This window comes from Pongo pygmaeus, chromosome 1, assembly GCF_028885625.2.
Source record: "Pongo pygmaeus isolate AG05252 chromosome 1, NHGRI_mPonPyg2-v2.0_pri, whole genome shotgun sequence".
Taxonomy (NCBI): Eukaryota; Metazoa; Chordata; class Mammalia; order Primates; family Hominidae; genus Pongo; species Pongo pygmaeus.
Window position 1 is genome coordinate 190,207,734 of NC_072373.2, and position 22,192 is coordinate 190,229,925.

General features: G+C 41.6%; 1 protein-coding gene across 4 annotated transcripts; it reads right to left on the reverse strand.

Annotated features, from left to right (window-relative positions):
- Positions 1-1,853: 1,853 nt before the first annotated feature.
- ZFP69 (ZFP69 zinc finger protein) lies at positions 1,854-21,016 on the reverse strand. 4 transcript variants are annotated; one of them, XM_054493052.2, is made up of 6 exons: positions 20,742-21,016; positions 17,243-17,715; positions 14,581-14,672; positions 8,308-8,434; positions 7,892-7,987; positions 1,854-3,140 (listed from the first exon to the last, which is right to left on the reverse strand). In XM_054493052.2, exons 2-6 carry the CDS (start codon positions 17,367-17,369, stop codon positions 2,002-2,004), a joined length of 1,581 nt encoding a protein of 526 aa, XP_054349027.1. In that variant the 5' UTR covers positions 17,370-17,715; positions 20,742-21,016; the 3' UTR covers positions 1,854-2,001. The 4 variants fall into 4 exon arrangements, with proteins under 4 accessions (XP_054349027.1, XP_054348999.1, XP_054349018.1 ...); XM_054493024.2 differs by having other exon boundaries at positions 7,892-7,990; positions 20,742-21,005; XM_054493043.2 differs by lacking the exon at positions 20,742-21,016 and adding an exon at positions 18,846-19,522.
- Between the last annotated feature and the right edge of the window lie 1,176 nt (positions 21,017-22,192).

The following is a 22,192-nucleotide window of genomic DNA, read 5'->3' on the forward strand; positions in this document are numbered from 1 at the left end:
TAAGACTATTCACTGAACACTGTATAAACAAAAGACCGAAAATAACCAAAATCCATCCATAGTGAAGTGTTAGAGTACATTTATACCATGGAATACTATGCACCTATAAGAAAGAATAAGTAGGCACTTTATATAGTGAAGAGGAATGACATCTATGATATATTGTTTGGTTTTTGTTTTTGAGACAGGGTCTCACTCTGTTGCTCAGGCTGGAGTGCAGTGGTATGATCATGGTTCACTGCAGCCTCAATCTCCCAGGCTCAAGCAAACCTCCACCTCAGCCTCCCAAGTAGCTGGGACCACAGGTGAGTACCACCACCACACCCAGCTAATTTTTAAATTTTTTTCTAGAGATAGTGTATCACTATATTGCCCAGGCTGGTCTCAAACTCCTGGGTTCAAGCAATCCTTCTGTCTTGGCCTCCCAAAAGTGCTGGGATTACAGGCATGAACCACTGCAACCAGCCTATATTATCATGTAATAAAAGTAACATGCAGGCTGGGCACAGTGGCTCACGCCTGTAATCCCAGCACTTTGGGAGGCCGAGGTGGGTGGATCACCTGAGGTCAGGAGTTTGAGACCAGCCTGGCCAACATGGTGAAACCCCATCTCTACTAAAAATACAAATATCAGCTGGGTGTGATGGTACCTGTAATCCCAGCTACTCAGGAGGCTCAGGTAGGAGAATCACTTGAACCTGGAAGGTAGAGGTTGCAGTGAGCTGAGATCGTGCCACTGCACTCCAGCCTGGGTGACAGAGTGAGACTCTGTCTCAAAAAGTAACATGCAGATGTGTTTGTATAGGAGGTGGCCATTTCTGCTTAAAAAGACAAAGGAGGCTGAGCGTGGTAGCTCAAGCCTGTAATTCTAGCACTTTGGGAGGTGGGCGGATCACCTGAGATCGGGAGTTCAAGACCAGTCTGGCCAGCATGGTGACACCCCGTCTCTACTAAAAATACAAAAATTAGCTAGGCGTGGTGGTGGGCGCCTGTAATCCCAGCTACTTGGGAAGCTGAGGCAGAAGAATTACTTGAACTCTGGAGGCAGAGGCTGCAGTGAGCTGAGAACCTGCCACCACACTCCAGCCTGGGCAATAGAGTGAGACTCCATCTCAAAACAAACAAACAACAAAAAGACAAAGGAAAACTGTATATTTGTATTCTCTTGGATATAAATTTAAAAAGCTGAATGGATACACAAAAAATTATTAAAAATGGTTGCCTCTATGCAGAAATCAATGGTGGAAAATACAGGAAGGAGGCTTTTCACTGTATACAATTGTTTCCACTTTCTGGACTTTATACCATGTGAAAGCTTTCCCCATTAAAAAATACATTATTTTATTCTTTTTTTGTAGAGACAGGGTCTCACTCTGTTGCCCACCTGAAATGGAGTGGTGATCACAGCTCATTGCAACCTTGAACTCCTGGGCTCAAGTGATCCTTCTGCTTCAGCCTCCTGTGCAGCTAGGACTACAGGCACATGCTACCATGCCTGGCTAATTTTTTAAAAACTTTTTTGCAGAGATGGGTCTTGCTATGTTTTCCAGGCTGGTCTTGACTTCTGGCAAGTGATCCTCCTTCCTTGACCTCCCAAAGTGCTGGGATTACAGGCACAAGCCACTATGCCTGGCCAAAAAAATAAAATTTTAATTTAAAAAAATAGGGTTGATGATATTTTAAGTTATAGTTCCCAAATGCTAGTCTGCAAATCATGAACACCCATGAAAAATAATTTATCAATCCACCATGAAATCAGAAAAAAACTATGTTGTGAATTTTTCATAATGCTGAATTCATTTAAGGACCAGATTTTAATCTTAAGTACTTTTTATAGAGGTATTAGTAGTCAGTACCTGTCAATGTAATGTTTATTTACAATGGGAAAAATTAAAAGTTGGCATCATTACACCAATTCCTCATATTTAAGTCCTGAAATTTTAAAGCATTCTAAATCACCAATTTACACTTGGCTTTTGTTCTCATGTCAAATATCTGTTTTTACACATTATTTCGGAAGGCGTTCCTCCTGTGTATTTCATGGTGTCGACTAAGTGATGAGTTATAGCTGAAGGCTTTTCCACATTCGTTACATTCATAAGGTTTTTCTCCAGTGTGATGTCTCTGATGTTTTTTGAAGGATGAATCATGCCTATAGGCTTTTCCACAGCGGTTGCATTCATATGCTTTCACTCCTGTATGAACAGTTTTATGGTTACTAAGGTGTATCCTCTGCCTAAAGGCTTTTCCACATTCTTTACATTTGTAGGGTCTCTCCCCAGTATGGATTCTCTGGTGATGTGTTAGATACGCTCTATGACTAAAGGTTTTACAACATGCAGTGCATGCATAGGGCTTCTCCCCGGTATGAATTCTTATATGTTCACTAAGGTGTCTAATCTGTCTAAAGGTTTTCCCACATTCATTGCAAGTAAAGGGTTTCTCCCCAGAATGAGTCCTCAAATGTTGAACCAAGCTAATGTTCTGGCTGAAAGCTTTCTGACATTTATCACATACATAGGGTTTCTCTCCAGTGTGAGTTCTATGATGCTGATTAAGTGATGAGCGATGTCTGAAGGCTTTCCCACATTCCTCACATTCAAAGGGTTTCTCACCAGTATGGATTCTCTGGTGTGTACTGAGGGAAGCACTTTGACTAAAGGCCCTTCCACATTCCTTACATCTGAAAGGTTTCTCACCAGTATGAATTCTCATATGTTCAGTAAGGTGAATAGGTTGTTTGAAGATTTTTTCACATATATTACATTCATAGGTTTTTGTTCTTATGTAACTTGTTGGATGATTAATCAAATCTAATTTGTATGTGTTCCGCTTTGTAGGTGTATCATATTTATGGTGCCTCTGTTCAATAATAACATTTGAATGCACAATGATATTTTCCCCAAATTTGTTAGTTTCTTGGACTCTCTTCTTATGGGTCAAGATGGCTTGTCTCACATCTCTCACACAAGTTTCCTGGTGCCTTTCTAAGACATCATCATATGTGGAGACTTTTCTCAATGTGGAATAAAGTATATCATCCCTCATGAACCTTTCCATCATAATGCCATGATATAAGCGCTCCTGTGAAATGGCACTCTTTGCAGTTGACTCAGTGGTTTCCATTTTACTCTTCGAGTCTGAAAGAAATGAAAAAAAGCTTTGAAAAACCAATTACTGTAGTGGTTATGGAACAGAGATTTAGACAATAATATGGATAAGTGCATGAGATTTTGACTATATTTAAATATGATTATGCTGCTTGGAGAGGTAGTGGGAAAGGAAATTAAGAAACAGTGAACAGGTTAAAAGTGTCATTTTATATATATATATGTGTATATATATATATACATATATATATATATTTGAATCTTTTAGTCCTGCTCTAATAATACTAAGTAATAAAATTTCAGAGCTATGACTTAAGAATATAAGTATTTTTAACTGACAACTACTTTTGGAAAACAATCTCAGAAAGATAAAAAGATGTTTCCCTCCCCACTCTGGCAGCAGCAGGAGACATTAGTTCAAAAAATACGGTTTGAACTAAGAACATACACAAGAACATTATGCTTTTATTGAAACGTGTGTGTGTGTATATTTCTCTTTCTATAGTTATTAATATGTTCATGGAAGTATTACTTATACAAAGGAGACTTGTAAGAAACCCAGATTGCTATGCTGTTACTACTGCTAGATTCTAGGAAAATACCCTTTAATAAACCTTTAAGATTTTTACTTGATAAATTTGTTGCACCATTACTAATATTTCAACTGACAGGTCTGTATGTATTCCTGAAAGGTTTAATTTCTTACAAATTCTAAATGACGACAGGCAATAATAATGTCTAATAATATCTATGCTCTGCAGGTCCCTGATTCTGGTCTTGAATAGGGGAGGAGGAAAAGAAGATGACGGGGGAAAAGAAAAGAGGCCATTTATGCATCCCTCCCTAATTCAGTATCCGAGCATGAGGGAGTGTCAAGCTAGTGGGGAAGAAGAGAGGGTTTAGTTTTGAATGAAGTTGGGAGTTTTTATTATTGCACTGAACTAAGTAGGCATTTTACTAAAGTCAAGACTGTTCTTGTTATGTAAAGGAATGGGATCATCAATGGAACTCTCTGAGATTTCATCCAGAGGCTGGGAGAGAACATTCATGGTAGCTTTTATTATTATTTTCATTATTATAAGTTGAGGAAGAGAAAACCCAGGAAAATATACAAACAATGATTGGAATTAATAATAGAGTAAAACAAGGTGGCTGCATAAAAGGTCAATATTCAAAATCAATTTTGTTATTACTTACCAGCAACATAATTTTTTTTTTTTTTTTTTGAGACAGAGTTTCACTCTTGTTGCCCAGGCTGGAAGTGCAACGATATGATCTTGGCTCACTGCAACCTCCGCCTCCTGGGTTCAAGCAATTCTTCTGCCTCAGCCTCCCGAGTAGCTGGGATTACAGGCATGTGCCACCACACCTGGCTAATTTTGTATTTTTAGTAGAGACGGAGTTTCACCATGGTGGTCAGACTGGTCTCAAACTCCTGACCTCAGGTGATCTGCCCACCTCAGCATCCCAGAATGCTGGGATTATAGGCATGAGCCACCGCACCTGGCCAGCAACATAATCTTTAAAAATATACCTGTTCACGACTGAGGCTCGGGGAAAAGAAAAGGAAAAAAAATACCATCTACAATAGCAACAAAATAAATATAAGATTTTCAGAATCAATCTAACAAAAAATGTATAATATGTACAGGAGAAAATCCTGAAATGTTACTGAAAAAAATTAGGAAATATCAATAAATGGAGTGCTATATCATATTCCTGGAAAGATTCAATAGCTATTCTAGAAATTCAATTCTATTCCAATCAAAATGCCAGCAGAGTATTTGTGGGTGTGATTTGATGCTCTGATTATATAATTCAAATAGAACAACAAGGAGCCAAGAATAACCAGAACAATTTTAAAGAACAAGGTAGGTGAACTACCTCTACCACATATTAAGTCTCATTATGAAATACAGTTTTTAAGACATCCTGGCATTAGAGTAAGGACAGAAAAACAAAAGAATAAAACAACATAAAGAGAGAAACACGATAGAAAAAGAATATGCAAAACAGAAACAGACCCAAACATATAAAGAAACTTGACAGGTGACAGAGCAGCATTAACTATTCCTGGACTGATTATCCATGTGGAAAAAGTTAATCACATTTCCACCTCATACATACAAATTTATTTATATAAAATAAATTCCAGATGAATTAAACCTAAATGTGAAAAGCAAAACTTTGAAAATATAGGAATATGTAGAAACATGTATGTATGATCCACATATATGATAAATGGAGGATAGCAGGGCACAGCAGCATGCACCTGTAGTACCACCTACTAAAGAAGCTGAGGCAGAAGAATCACTTGAGCCCAGGAGTTCGAGGCCAGCTTGGGCAACATAGCAAGACCCAGGCTCTAAAAACAATTTTTAAAAAAAGTTTACAAAAAAGAATAATAAGGCATAAAAGGGTTTCTTAAACAAAAAGCACAAACAATAAAGCAAAACCTGATAAATTCAGTAACATTAAATTTAGAAACTCACATCTATCAAAAGACACTAATTTTGAAAAGTCAAAGATGGGCCACTGACCTAGAGTAAACATTTGCAAAACATAAAGCTATCAAGGATTATTATCTAGAATGAATACACACACACACACACACACACACACACACATTTTTCTACCAATCAATAAGAAAAAAGATTATAGAAACATTGGTAAGGGATATAAACAGGTAATTAACAGAAGAGCCTGGCATTAGAGTAAGGACAGAAGAAGAGATGGATGGATGGTCAATGAACATGAGAAATATACTTCCTTTCACTGGTAATCAGGAAAATGAAAGAAACAAGATACCATAACCCAGTGAATTTACAAAAATCTTAAAGTTTGACAATAACAAATGTTGACAAAGATGCTGAGTTATGGAACCTCTCAAACCCTGTTAATGGGAGAATAAACTGGTGTAACAGCTTTGAAGAGCAAATTGGTAATACCTAGCAAAATGAAAGTGCATTTATTCTACAACCCAACAATTTTGCTTTTACCAACTATCTTAGAGAAACACTTGCATTATGTATACAATAAGTTATGTACACAAAGGTTTGCTGTAGCATCTTTGTAACCCCCAAATTTGGAAACAATGTAAATGTCTATCAACAGGAAAATGAATAAGAACATTGTGGTTTATTAACTCAATGGAAATGAATGAACTAGAATAACATACTGAGGAATATCACCAGTGTTGAATGAGAAAAGCAAAAGGAAGAAGTATATATACCATTTATTTAAAGAAAGAGAACATGCAAAACAATGCTATATATTGTTTAGTATGTATACACCGATATATAGACTGCTTTTACTACATTATACATGTAATAAAAGCAAGAAGACATGGAAATGATAATTTTTCAACGCAGAGTGGTTATTTCAAAAGGTGTGAGGGGGACAGTGGAGCTTCAACTCTGTTTTATTTCTTAGTCTAGGTGGAAGCTACACAGAAATGTGTTATAATGTTTTCTATGCCTTTCTGAATGTCTAAAATATTTCACAATAAAAAGCAAAGTTTGAGGAGATTGCTAGGGACCCCGAGATTTGGTGAGAAGGAATCCTTTGGTAATTTATCTTACAGAAGTTTTCATAAGTAGCTGTTACAAAAAATTAAGATATATAAGTTAAAAAGAGAATGAGAATTGAAGCTGGAATTGTAAAATGAACACTGGCAAGACGTAAAAATGGAGTGCAGGAAAATTAAAGATTTGTAGAATGCAATGAGAGTCTTGGAAAGAGATTGGTTTTCTGTGAAAATACCACATACATCTGACTGCTTAGAGAAAGCTTTAGATTGGCAGCCCTTAGGATACTGGAAAAAGGGAAAATCAAGCTCAGCCTTAATGAGGACAAGACTGCTCTTTCCTCCAACTCCAGAGGGACTTTTGCAAGGGCTCAGTGAAGGAAAGGGCTAAGGAAGGGACGGGTGATATTAGTTTAGTGGAGGGTCTGTCCAGTGGTCTGAGCCCTCCCCACAGCCGAGGCTTTGAGCACTCTGACCTGCATATTAAAATTCCATCTGCCTTGGTGATTTGGTTTGAATATTTATCCCCTCCAAATTTCATGCTGAAATGTGATCCCCAGTGTTGGAGGTGGGGCCTGGTGGGAAGTGTTGGATCATAGGGTTGGATCACTCATGAATGAGTGTCCTCCCCATGGTAATGAGTGAGTTCTCACTCTGAGTTCACGTGACATCTGGTTTTTTAAAAAGCCTGGCACCGGCCTGGCGCAGTGGCTCACGCCTGAAATCCCAGCACCTTGGAATTGGAAGGCCAAGGTGGGCAGATCACAAGGTCGAGATCGAGACCATCCTGGCCAACATAGTGAAACCCCATTTCTACTAAAAATACAAAAATTAGCTGAGTGTGGTGGTGCATAACTGTAGTCCCAGCTACTCGGGAGGCTAAGGCAGGAGAATCGCTTGAACCCCAGAGGCGGAGGTTGCAGTGAGCCAAGATTGCGCCACTGCACTAAAGCCTGGTGACAGTGCGAGACTCTGTCTCAAAAAAGAAAAAAGGAAAAGAAAAAAAAGAAAAGGAAAAAAAAAAGGCACCTGGCACCTCCTCCTTCACTCTCATGCTCCAGCTCCCACCATGTGATATGCCTTTCACCATGATTGTAAATTTCTTGAGGCCCTCACCAGGAGCAGATGCCAGCGCCATGCTTCCTGTACAGCCTGCAGAACCATTAGCCAATTAAACTTCTTTTCTTTATAAATTATGGAGTCTCAGGTATTCCTTTACAGCAACACAAAAACAGACTAACACACTTGGTCTCACCTGAACTGGGATCTCCTGGGCCTTCTTTCTCTGCCATCCATGGCTCTTCTCCTTTCTCTAACTGGGATATCACACTAGGTTTGGAAAGTTGATATCCTGCTTACGTAGTAGAAAAAAAAAAGTGTGAATGTTTACGCTGATGTCTAAGAACCATCCCCAGAATTTTGTTCGAGTCTTCTGGTATTCAGGGTCTCCACAAGTGGAAAGGGGTGGGTCTTTCTATTCTAACTGTGTGTAGTAAAGGTGTTCCCCAAGAAAGTCAAATCAGATATGCCCTCACTTGGTTTTCAAAGGGAATAAGACATCTTTAATACAGAACCCAAATCAAGCCTCAAGGAATCCACACATCAATAACTTAAAATAATGACTCTCCTGTAATGGGTGGGTTTCTGGATGCATGGATAGCCAAGTCTTACCCACTGACACCAAGTTGCTGTAGTTCTCCAGCATCACCTCTCGGTATAGATTCTGGTGAGCAGGAGCCAGCTGCCCCCACTCTTCCTGGGTGAAGTCAATAGATATGTCCTTGAAAGTCAACAATTCCTAAAACATCAAACACATTCCTTTTTAGCTGGAGACCACTTCTGTTAAGTTCCAAGGAGTTCTGACAGTATTCTAAATTCTGAGAGATTCTAAACTTACTTTTATCAGGAGCCTTCTCTGGATCTGTTTGGAGATACTCTGATCTCCAAATCTGATCAACAAAACTGTCTGGAACTGTAGACTGTTTGGATCTCTAATCTGGAGATTACTATAAATAATGTAATATATAGAAAGACAGATGGTGATACATGCCTTAGAAAAAAACTAAGCAGGTTAAGAGACACTGAGAGAACCACAGCGAGGGTAGGATAATCTTTTATGTAAAGTGGTTGGGGAAGGCTCTCTAAAAGGATGATATTTGACCAGAGACATCAATTCAGTAAAGGAGAGAACCACATGGAAATCTGAGAGAAGAGCATCCTAGGCAGGTGCAAAGGACCTAAGGTGACAGCGTCCTTGGCTTGAGGAACAGGAAAGTGAACAGCATGGCTGGAGGTAGCCTGGTTGATTGGAGAGTGGAAAGAGATGAAATCAAGAGAGGTGGAGATGAGGAACAGGGTGGGATAGGGATAGAGGTTCCCCCACCACCTCGCGCACTTATTGTCACAAAGACCTATGCATTCTTACTGAGCTTGAATTCTGAGGCCCTGCTGGAGTTTAATGCAAAAATGAACAAAACTGTCTGGAACTGTAGTCTAATCCCTTCCTAAGCTCAAATGCTAAAAAGAAAAGCCCTCAGCAGTTGTGGCATGGGCTAATGAGAAGTATACTCAATCAAATTAAAGCTGCATGACAGCCAGAGCTCAGCCACAGCTCTAGGAGGAGCCCCTCACCTTAACCACCAGAGAGATGAAAGGGTTTGCAAATCGAACAAACCAAAACAAATGAATAAACTGTATATATGTGTGTGTGTATACATACAAAACACACACATGTATGTGTGTATATACACATGCACTCCTGCCTTGGCCCCTCAAAGTGTTTGGATTACAGGCATGAGACACTGTGCCCAGCTTAGAGATCACTTTTTTTTTTTGAGACAGAGTCTCACTCTGTTGTCCAGGCTGGAGTGCAGTGGTGCGAGCTCAGCTCACGGCCACCTCCCGAGTTCAAGCGATTCTCCTGCCTCGGCCTCCCAGGTAGCTGGTATTACAGGTGCACGCCACCACGTCCAGCTAATTTTCGTATTTTTAGTAGAGACCGGGTTTCACCATGTTGGTCAGACAGGTCTCGAACTCCTGGCCTCAGGTGATTCGCCCACCTCAGCCTCCCAAAGTGCTGGGATTACAGGCGTGAGCCACCGTGCCTGGCCTGAGAGATCACTTTTTACTGTGATATGCAATTTACTGGAGAGATGAAGTGCTAATACAGAGATGCTTAGCATCACACTGAATTTTAAGTAGATACTCGAAACACCTGAGCACACTACAATAGCCACAGGAGATAGCTATAAAATTATCATACTAATGCAATATGTGTACTATAGTTTATTTTATGCAGTAGTGATTTAATACTGCATCTTTACATTTGTTTACATTTCTCTCAACTGCGAATGGCACCATGAATAGTCTGTGCACATAAGCTTTGAAAATTTTTAACTTTTTATAATAGATAACGTATATCTCTTATGGTAGTAAATGATAAAATAGACTAGTACCTACATATATTTTATGATTCATAACATACCTAACTTTTTCTTAATTTTTTTGATACTCCTAGGCTACACGGTCCATCTGCAAGTTTTTTCAAATTGTCACAAATCTCCAAAAAATGTTTCAATATTTTTACTGAAAAAAGTCTGTATAGAAGTGGATCTGCACAGTTCAAACCTGCGCTGCTCAAGAATCAACTAACTGTAGGCCGGGCGCAATGGCTCATGCCTGTAATCCCAGCACTTTGGGAGGCTGATGCAGGCGGATCATGAGGTCAAGATATCGAGACCAACCTGGCTAACATGGTGAAACCCCATCTCTACTAAAAATACAAAAATTAGCTGGGCGTGGTGGTGTAGGCCTGTAGTCCCAGCTACTCGGAAGGCTGAGGCAGGAGAATCGCTTGAACCCGGGAGGCGGAGGTTGCAGTGAGCCGAGATCTCGCCACTGCACTCCAGCCAAGCAACAAAGCAAGATTCCATCTCAAAAAAATAAAAATAAAAATAAAAGAACCAACTGTAAATGAAAATTCTACAAGTGAAAAATACATCTACAAAATTCACTGGATGGGCTTAAAGTAGATTAGACCATGATGAAGATAAGATCAGTGAAACTTAAGATGGGTCAATAAATATTATTCAAACTACAGTACCAAGAGAAAAAAATCTGTGGGATAATATCAAGTGGTCTATTATACATGTAATTAGAATCTCAGGGCTAGGTGGGGTGGCTCATGCCTGTAATCCCAGCACTTTGGAAGGCCAAGGCAGGAGGATTGCTTGAGCTCAGGAGTTTGAGACCAGCCTAGGCAACATAGGAAGACCCTATCTCTACAAAAAAATACAAAAATTAGCCAGGCATGGTGGCGTGCACCTGTAGCCCCAGCTACTCAGGAGCTCAGGAGGCTGAGGCAGGAGGACCACTTAAGCCTGAGAGGTAGTGATGGAAGGGAGGAAGGAAGGAAGGGAGGGAGGGAGGGAAGAAGGGAGGAAGAGAAGAAGGAAGGGAGGGAGAAAGAGCAATCTCAGAAGAGAGAATAGGTAGAAAAAATATTTGAAAAATAATGGCTGAAGATTTTCCAAACTAACGGGAAAAAAAAATTAACCCACAGATCCAAGAAGCTCAGCAAACCCCAAAAAGGATAAACTCAAAAGAAAATCACAGCAAGGCACAGTGGCTCATGCCTGTAATTCCAGCACTTTGGGAGGCCATGGTGGCAGATCACTTGAGGTCGGGAGTTTGAGACCAGCCTGGCCAACATGGTGAAACCCCATCTCTACTAAAAATACAAAAAATAAAAAATAAAAAAATAAAAAAAAAATAAGGCGGGTGTGGTAGTTAACATCTGTTATCCTAGCTACTTGAGAGGCTGATGTGAGAGGATTGCTTGAACCCAGGAGGTTGAGGTTGTGCAACTGCACTCCTGCCTGGGTGACAGAGCAAGACTCTGTCTCAAACAACAACAACAACAACAAATCACACCTATGCACATCAGATAAAAGTTGACATAAAACAGATATATCACATAAAAAGAATAACAGCTGCCTTCTCATCACAGATAATACAATCTAAAAGATAACGGAACATTTTTAAACTACTTAAAGAAAAAGCAGTCAACCTAGAATTCTTTATCCAATAAGATCCTCAAATAGAAAGATAATATAAAGAAATGTTTAGATCAATAAAAGTTGTGAGAATTTGTCACCAGAACACCCACATTATAAGAAATGCTAAACGAAGTTCTTTAAGCTGAATGGAAATGATGCAAGATAGAAACCTGGAATGAAAGGAAAAAGGAAGAGTGCCTAAATGGATAAATATGAGGGCAAATACGAAAGACATATTGTTTTCCATTTTCATAATTTGTTATAAGACAGTTTACTATTAAAAGCAAAATTAAGAACAATGTGCTGTGGTGTTTTTACATAAAACAAAATGTATACTGACAAAACACTAAGAGTGGGAAGGAGTATATGAAAATACACTGTCTTTCATATCATATGTGAAGCCATAAAACATTAATTCAAAGTAACTGTGGAATGTTACTTTTGTAACGTGTAATGTTAAATACAATTTGTAACATTCCACAGTTACTTTGAATTAATATTATATGGCTTCGCATATAATATGATTGTTTTAAAACCAAACAAACAAAAAAGAAGGCAGGAAAAGAGAAACAAATAAACAAAGTCTAGATAGGACAAATAGCAAACAAAAACAAAAGTATACACTTAGACCCAACCATACTGATTGCTTTATTTTTTATTTTATTATTAATTTTTTTGAGACGGAGTTTTGCTCTTGTTGCCCAGGCTAGAGTGCAATGGCGCAATCTTGGCTCATGCAACCTCCGCCTCCCGGGTTCAAGTGATTCTCCTGCCTCAGCCTCCTGAGTAGCTGGGATTACAGGCATACACCACCACGTCCGGCTAATTTTGTATTTTTAGTAGAGATGGGGTTTCTCGATGTTGGCCAGGCTGGTCTCAGACTCCTGACCTCAGGTGATCTGCCCGCCTCCGGCTCCCAAAGTGTTGGGACCACAGGCGTGAGCCACCATGCCCGGCCACTTAAGCTTTTTACAATCTCAGTTTCCTCAAATAAGAAGTTCAAATGCTAATATCTGCAATCTAGGATTGGAATATATTGCAGCTTTATTTATAGTAATATGGAAGAAGTAATGATAATAGTCTAAAGAGTTATCGCTACATTCTACTTATCTGGAATTTTTCACTTCCTACATTTATCATAAACTGATGGGTTTAAAGGATTAAATTTTTTTAAATTGAAGTACAATTTACATACAGGAAAATACACTAAGAAAGTGTACAGTTTGGGCTGGATACAGTGGCTCATCTGTAATCCCAGCACTTTGGGAGGCCGAGGCAGGATTGCTTGAGCTCAAGAGTTTGAGACCAGTTGGACAACACAGTGAGACCCTATTTTTTTTTGTCATTTTTTAAATTGGCAGAGTATGGTGGCATGTTCCTGTAGTCCTAGCTACTTGGGAGGCTTAGGCAGGAGAATTGCTTGAGCCCAGGAGTTTGAGGTTGCAATGAGTTATGATTGTACCACTGCACTGCAGCCTGAGCTACAAAGTGAGACTCAGTCTCTAAAAAAAAATTTAAAAAGGTGTATGGTTTGATTTTGACATACGTAACATTATGTAATCAAGATAGAGAACATTTCCACCATCTCAGAACATTCCCTCATGCCCCTTTTTAATCCGTATTCCACTCCACCTCCAGTTGATCCATCAGTTGATTCCACCCCACCCCCAGATCTCATTTAAAAATGAGATCTCTATTTTTAAAAAGAATATATGTTCTGCAGTTGTTAGACGTAGTGTTCCATAAGTGTTAATTAGGTTAAATTGGTTGATAGTGTTGTTCTAATCTTCCATATCCTTGATGAGTTTTTGTCTACTGGTTACATCAATTACTGAGAGAGGAGTGTTAAAGTTTCTAATTATTGTGATTTTGTTTATATCTCTCTTTAGTTCTGTTAATTTTGCTTTATTTTGAAGTTCTGTCATCACATGTATAAACACTTAGAATTGTTGACCCTCTTATTATTATGAAATGTCCCTTTTTGCCTAGTAATACTCCTAGGCAAAATACGCAGAAGTCCACTTTGCGTGATATAATATATGCCTCCAATGTTCTTTTAATTATTGTTTGTACGGTATAGCTTTTTTCATCTTTTTACTTTAAACTTGAAACTGTCTCAAAAAAAAAAAAATCTAAAGTAATTGCCCCAGATCACTGAGCAACCAGACAAATGTTGTACCATCTAATTTCAGGACTCCAGTTCGTTTCACTTAAAACTCTTCTGTCCTCCAATAAGATCTAAGTCTTTCTTTCACATATATTCTACAATTTTCCTTCCATTTCATCTCTGTTTCCAATATGCAGTACAGACTATCCCATTTGTGACAAGCTGTTGTAGCTGCTCTCAGTGGCTACTCTAGCTTTTCTGCCCAGCCTGTCTGATGTGTGCACTGTGTGGCCTATTTCTTCTCTACTCACTTCTCCTTTGGTTCTGGTTTGACCTGTGTTTTCAATATTACACGGGTCACCTCTCAAAGTTCACGGTTTAATACATGTACATCGCTAAGAAAGTCAGAACCTTCTTACACATTTTGATTTTGAGTATTTTATTGATATTTCTTTTAGATCTCAAGTGGTATCAGTTGGTTTTTAGGGGCTAGAAGTATATCACTCATTTCACTTTCTTTATAGAAAGTAGCATCATACTAGATTCAGATGTTGGTAAGAAACAAGAGTGACATGGAGGGAGACCCCTATGAGTAGGGAAATTGCCACCACTGGAGCCCAATTTTCTGTAAAAGTGCAACTTGCATTGAGCTCCTTAGGTTGAATTTGTTAGTCTTAATACCCTACCTCACCACCACTCCCACCTCTGCAAAAAAGACAGGTTATATACCCTAAAAACACAAGAAGCAATGTCAAGAAAATGAGACGAATCCCTATTCACCTGGGATTCTGCTGTCGGGAGTCCAGGGGTCACTTCATCCTCTAAACTTTCTCTCTGGGTCTTTATGTGATCAGCATCCTGAGACAGCAGAGCTGGGGAAGGAAAAGAGCCATGAGTTTTGCATCTCCCCAAATCACCCAAATAGAGAAACTGCCTGCAGACCCACTCAATGTGGCTCCTCCACCAAAAAGGTTCACAAAGAGGGACATTGAGAGTGACTCAAGAGCAGCCTGAAGCCTCCTTAATGAGGAGGACCTGCTGCAAGTTGCTTTGGGCATTAATGTTTCCCAATGATCAAAAACTATGTATGAGAGAACAAAGTATTTAAATGGAGAATCCTTTAAATCCCACACCCCCTCCAAAAAACTCTACCAATGCTCAATACTGGTCCAAAAGCACAGCTCTAACAGGCCACTCCTTTGTTCAAAAATCCTTAAAGGTTCCCCACTGACAAGAAAGAAAAATGCAAACACTCCACCATGGACTTCAAGGCACTCTACAATCTGCCCAAAGCATATTTTCTCAACAATGGGTACTGCTAAACCACCATCCCTTATACATGGGACACGTCCACCCACCACATTATTAGTCAGTCAGACTAAAGATTCTCAGACTAAAGATTCCCCATTTTCTTCAAGGCACCCACTTTTGTATCCTTTCCCCAAATCTACACAAAAAACCTAAGACATTCTTCAAGGCCCAAATCAATGCTACCTGCTCTGTGAAAATTTCCTAAATACATACAACCAGGCCGGGTGCGGTGGCTCATGCCTGTAATCTCAGCACTTTGGGAGGCTGAGGTGGGTGGATCACGAGGTCAGGAGTTCGAGACCAGCCTGGCCAATATGATGAAACCCCATCTCTACAAAAAATACAAAAACTATAACAACGTAAAAGCTAATTAAGGTCACAAACTTTGATGAAACCCTTGAAGTCCAAATCTTCTTGATATTGTGAATTGTACTCCTTCCAGTTTAGTTTCTTCTGGACTTCCCTTACTTAACTGACTACCTTTTAAAATTTGCACACATTATGATTAAAATTGGGCCTCTACTCTGATGATTCCTATTTCCTCTCATTTTAAAGTGCAAACTAACATTCAAATAAACATTAGCATCAAGTAGTGCAGACATTTGTATGCATTTCCTTGATTCAATTTTTTTTTTTTTTTTTTTCTAAGACGGAGTCTTGCTCTGTTGCCCAGGCTGGAGTGCAGTGGCGCGATCTCCGCTCACTGCAAGCTCTGCCTCCCAGGTTCATGCCATTCTCCTGCCTCAGCCTCCCGAGTAGCTGGGACTACAGGTGCCTGCCACCGTGCCCAGCTAATTTTTTTTGTATTTTTAGTAGAGACGGGGTTTCACCATGGTCTCGATCTCTTGACCTCATGATCCACCCGCCTCGGCCTCCCAAAGTGCTGGGATTACAGGCGTGAGCCACCACGCCTAGCCTCCTTGATTCAATTTCTTGTGACCTTACTAGCTTTGAACTGGAATTGCACCATTTCGTAGATAAAGGAAACTAAGTACATTGCTGCACTTTTAAGTTTTCAAAACAGTGTTTTAAAATTGCATGATTTTTTTTTAACTCAGTTTAAAAAGACTAAAACGTTCTTTCAAAAGAGGCATCTAACTGTGTTCCTAATTCTGTATATGGGCTTAGGTTTTGTAACCAATAAAAAAAAAAAAGCTGCTATCAAATAAGAAAAAAGCAATGCAAAAATTAGCCGGGCGTGGTGGTGGGCACCTGTAGTCCCAGCTGCTCGGGAGGCTGAGCCAGGAGAATCACTTGAACCTGGGAGGCAGAGGTTGCAGTGAGCTGAGATCACGCCACTGCACTCCAGCCTGGGCAACACATCGAGACTCCATCACAAAAAAAAAAAAAAAATTACAACCAGAACAAAGTTTCCTGTCTCTTGTGTTCCAAAAGAACTTTTCTTAGGCTGCTTTCTATTATTTTGATTGAGGTGTATGCCTATCTCAATCTATTGGTAATCAGAATTAGAGATAATTATTCATTTTTCCATCTTTTAAGATCTTTAGCCAAAGTCCCTGCCTGACACAGCTAGAACAATAAATACTGGTTGAGTGTAAAGCATTAAAAGTATGAATTAAAACACCACATGAGATACATGACTTCCTCCATCCTTCTATTTACTCCTAACCAGACCACTAAATAAGGTGATTGCTGGGCATCTCTCTCACAGTTCAAGATAACATGAGAGTAATCTGGCATGTCATTCCTGCCTCTCAGCAGATGAAAAGAAAAAACTGATACTTGTGATAATATTGGGTTGGGGCTAAAATGACTGGAACCTGTGCAGGAAAACCCTTAGAGGACTTAAGGACGGCAGAAATCTTAGACCCGTGTCTGTGAATCAGATTCCCACACTCAGGCACCACTGGCGAGGATCACCTTGTATTCTGTCTTCCTGCCACATGTAGTATTTGAAGATGGGAGATGAGAGCAGCTGAAAGCACGGGTCACAAGGAGTCCATGCTGGAGCCCAAGATTTTCCCTCGCAGCTGTCCCTTTCCCAAAAACCACAAGAATGAACCCCCAGAGACTTTCTCTCCCTCCTTCTCTCCACTTCAATGAAGTGTGTACCTATCTTTTCACACACAAGTGAGATCCCCTTCTTCCCCCTCCATCAGTCCATTCTCACCTTCTCCTTCAAACATTTTAGTCACATCCTCCCACAGGGGCGCCCCCTCCACAGCCTTCTTTGGATGTCGCAACTTCACCCAGGTGCTGGCCTCGGTAGGCAGGGTGATCAGGAGCTGCTGTGGCATGATGCCTGCCTTACTGGACTTGTCCACTTCTGGTGAGGAAATTGCCAGAAGCTCTTGATGAGACGCTTCACAGTTGTGGGGTGTTGCTCAGATTCCAATCACCTGCCCTCAGGACTTTGGTGTGTCCCTGCAGCACCAGGACCCGGGGGTTCCTAGAGGCTGATGTGACTTTAACAATTCTGGAAAACAAACTCCCCTTTAAATCAAGCACTTTCTTTGGGAGGCAGCCAGTTAGTTAGGTTTGAGTTCATGTCTCCATACTCTTTAGAGGAGCAAAAGGGAAGGGAAGAGGGATCCAGAAGTACTTGTCTCCAGAACTCCAGAATCTGCAGAAATATATTTAAAACTGCAAAATACGCAAAAGAAAAATATGTTATCCATGCAGGAATAAATATAATACATGTTCCTGGATGTGGCTCTATTTCCAGTTCCATACATACATACACAAACATACAAAGATGTACAAACATGCACAGACCCTGCCTCATCTTCCCTCCTTGTAAGCTGCATGCATCTTCTGCCTGGGTACAGACGGGGTTTAAGAGGGCAGGCTTTGAAATCAGCCTGGCTGCTTAGAAACCTGGCTTAGAAACTTAGAAACCTGACACTTGCACTTAAAAGCTCTAAGACACTTCAACTCTCAGCTTCAGTTTCTTAATCTATAAAATGGAGATAATAATTGTATTCTATAGAGTTGTAATGTTGGTTGAGACAATGCTAGGCATACAGTAAACCCTTAATAAACATTGTTATAAACCTGTTATCATATTGCTGAATCATAGTATTAGTTTTTAAAGTTAGAAACAAATCTGAATTTAAAGTTCAAAATATCTCAACTGACAGAATAATGACATAGCTGCATTTTGGCATGAGCAAGCAGTGACAGCCACGTCACCACCCACGCAGATGCCCAGCAGCTGGCAAGTTCCTTTGAACCACACTGGGAAGATGCATCTTGGTTTCAGAAATGTTAAAATTGGGGAAGAGGGTATGTCTTCAAATGGTGTAAATTTAGTATAATGAGGACTATTGCAGAATGGTAATAGGCAAATTTGGAAACCACTCAAATCCATCACCTCAAACAACCCCTAGAACCTGAGCAGGTGCTTTGACCGTGACCAGGTCCAAAGTATACGGCACCCCAAGAACAGTCGGAGCTATGCGGGAAGGGAGCTGGCCCAACTTTTTGAAGTTTGTTGGAGAAGGATGGGTATGTGACTTATGGGCGTGTGTGCGTGTGTGCGTGTCACTATATGCAGAGACAGGAGCTGCGTGTATTCTAGGAATTGGAGCTTGTGAAAAATATCCCACCCCTGAATACATAAAAAGTCTTGTTACCAAAGTGCAGGAATTTTCGAATCTTACTTGGGAAACAGTTAATGGCTGAGAAGCTTCATATCGAAGATGCCCCACCCTCACAGTGCTCCCAGACATGCCACTCTCGGACTTAAAGATTGCACACAGACTCCTACTCACCACATCGGCCTTGGACCCAGGTAGGACCAGAGACGGGGGCGTGGGAGTGCTCGCTCTTGAGGTTTTCAGCGGTAAAGAGTGTCTCTTTAGAGACGGACTAAGTGGTAACAGATATAAAAGGACTGGTCTCAGCCTTTTATAGACAGATCACATCTCCACTCAACGCAATCATTCTCCAAGAAGCGTCCAGCGTTGAGGTCGGCTTCCTTCGGAAGCCCGGAGGACCCTCGGCCTCCGAAGTGGACGAGAGTCTGCTCCAAATTCCCATCAGGGGCCCGCCAGGAGGATGGGCTTTCCCAGCCGCGCCCCCAGGAGCGAGGCTTTGAGGGCCGGAATGGGAGGGATGCCCTGAGCCGGCGTCTTGCAGACCCGGGCGAGGATACACCCCCCTGGCTGCGGCTTTAACACGGGGCCGGCGGCTGCAGCCAAGCCCACCCAGCCTGGCCTCTTAGGCCGCAGCCGGGTGTGTCGCCTGGCCTCTGCCCTCCGGCCGCGCCCTCTCGGCCGCTTGCACCGCCGGCCGCTCTCGCTCCAGCCCTGGCGGCTCCGGGGCCCACCCCGCCCAGTCCCGCTGCAGCAGCCACAACCCGCGCGTCTTCCGGCGGGTTATGAGCCGCCTCCGCCGGCTCCGCCCACAGGGGGCGGCCACGGAGCCCTCCCTCTCCCGGGAAGCAGCGCGCGCCCTCGAACCCGGAAGCTGGAAGCTGCCCGAGCGCGCCTCCGTGGGCCGCCCGGAAACGTGGGTAGCGGCCACCCAGCCACACCGCCCCACGTTTCCTCACAGCGGTCCTTGGGAGACCTCCTTCAGCCTTTCCGGTGAAGCGCCTTCTCTGTCATTCATTCATTCACTCATTCATTCATTCATTCATTCATTCATCTATCCTGATTGTGTAAGATCTACCCCCACATTCTTATAGGCCCTGAGTATACAGCAGTTAACAAAACGCAGTTCCTGCTTTCTTGGAACTTAATTACATTGAAATTAATTGACAATAACAAATAGAAAAATAAATAGATAATACCCCAGGCGATGGTGAGGACCATGAAGAAAAGGAAAGCAGGATGGGGAGATGATGGGCTAGGGTATTTGTATCAACCCACCGTAGAAAACAATTAAATTTAAAAATAAAATTCTGGAATACATATATTTGTATGTGTGTGTGTGTATATACATATATATATATATATATATATAAATTTTTTTTTTTGAGACGGAGTTTGGCTCTTGTTGCCCACGCTGGAGTGCAGTGGCACGATGTCGGCTCACTGCAACCTCTGCCTCCCGGGTTCAAGCGATTCTCCTGCCTCAGCCTCCGGAGTAGCTGGGATTACAGGCATGCACCACCATGCCCAGCTAATTTTGTATTTTTAGTAGAGATGGGGTTTCTCCATGTTGGTCAGGCTGGTCTCGAACTGCGGACCTCAAATGATTCACCCGCCTCAGCCTCCCAAATTGCTGGGATCACAGGCGTGAGCCACCGCACCCGGCATATATATATAATTATTCTTGAGACAGAGTCTCACTCTGTCGCCCAGGCTGGAGTGTAGTGGTGCAATCTCTGCTCACTGCAACCTCCACCTCCCTGCTTCAAGTAATTCTCCCTGCCTCAGCCTCCTGAGTAGCTGGGATTACAGGTGCCTGCCACTAAGCCTGGCTAATTTTTGTTTTTTTTAGTGGAGACGGGGTTTCACCATGTTGATTAGGCTGGTCTCAATCAAACTCCTGGCCTCAAGTGACCCAACCACCTCGGCCTCCCAAAGTGCTGGGATCATAGGTGTGAACCACTGCGCCCAGCAGGAATATATATTTTTAATGTTCTTAAAAGCGTGTTATTAGTTTGCTAGGGCTGCCATTAAAGAAATCACAGATTAGCTTAAACAACAGAAATTTCTCACAGTTCTGGAGGCTAGAAATCCAAGATAAAGTGTGGGCAGGTTTGGTTTGTCCTAAGGTCTATCCCCTTGGCTTGCAGATGGTCACCTTCTTTGTCTTCACATGGTTTTGAGGTAGGAGAGCCGCAGGACTTATTTCCCTGGTAGCTAAGGGATGAAGTGTAAAAACCTGCAAGAACCAGCAGATGGTGAGGAAAGAGATCCCTAGCCACCCTCATTGTTCATTATCATAAGATATTCCCACCAGTGCCAAGACAGTTTACAAGTGCCATGGCAGTGACCTGGAAGTTGCCATCCGTTTCTATGGCAATGACCTGGAAACTATTAACCTTTTCCTAGAGAGTTCTAAATAACCTACTCCTTAATTTGCATGTAATTGAAAGTGGTTATACATGAATATAAATACAGTTGCCCAAAGCCCACACATTGCCAACTATGAGTGCACTCCCTATGAGTTATCCCTGCTCCAGAAGGAACTGTGCAGTTCAGTAAAAGATTACTAACACCACCAACTCACCCTTGAATTCTTTCCGGGGAAAAGGTAAGAATTCTCCTAGGCTAAGCTCGGATTTTGGCTTGCCTATCTTGCATCAATTTCATGTGTGTGTGTGCTCTCTGTGTCCAAATTTCCTCTTTTTATAAGGATACCAGTCAGATTGGCTTAGAGCACACCCTAATGCTTCATTTTAACTTAATCACCTCTGTAAAGGCCCCATTTCTGAACACAGTCATATTGGTTAGGGTCTTGTGAATGGGTCTCTTGAGCCCATGTCGTATCGTATCTAAGATACGACAAGATAGTAGGAGGTCCATCACAGTGGCTCACACCTGTAGGCCTAACTACTTGGGAGGCTGACGTGGGAAGATCCCTTGGGCCCAGGAGCTGGAGGTTGCAGTGAGCTATGATCATGCCACTGCACTCCAGCCTGGGTGAAAGAGCAAGACCCTGTCTCAGAAGAAGAAAAAAAAAAAAAAAGCCAGAATCCAGGTAGGTAATACAACTTGGAAGCTGCTTTTGTCCTGACGGCATTATTTACCTAGAAGGAAAATGATAATCGTCCTTTTGAACTTCAAAGAGGAAAAAAATAAAACACAATGAGTGGGGAGTAAGATAGAAGACCTTCCTTACTGCTGGGCGTGGTGGCTTACGCCTGTAATCCCAGCGCTTTGGGTGGCCAAGGCGGGTGGCTCACCTGAGGTTGGGAGTTTGAGACCAGCCTGACCAACATGGAGAAACCCTGTCTCTACCAAAAATACAAAAATTAGCCGGGCATGGTGGCACATGCCTGTAATCCAAGCTACTTGGGAGACTGAGGCAGGAGAATTGCTTGAACCCAGGAGGTGGAGGGTTTGGTGAGCCGAGATCCCGCCAGCCTGGGCAACAAGAGTGAAACTCCACCTCAGAAAAAAAAAAAAAGAAGAAGAAGAAGACCCTCCTTACACTAACTGGGACC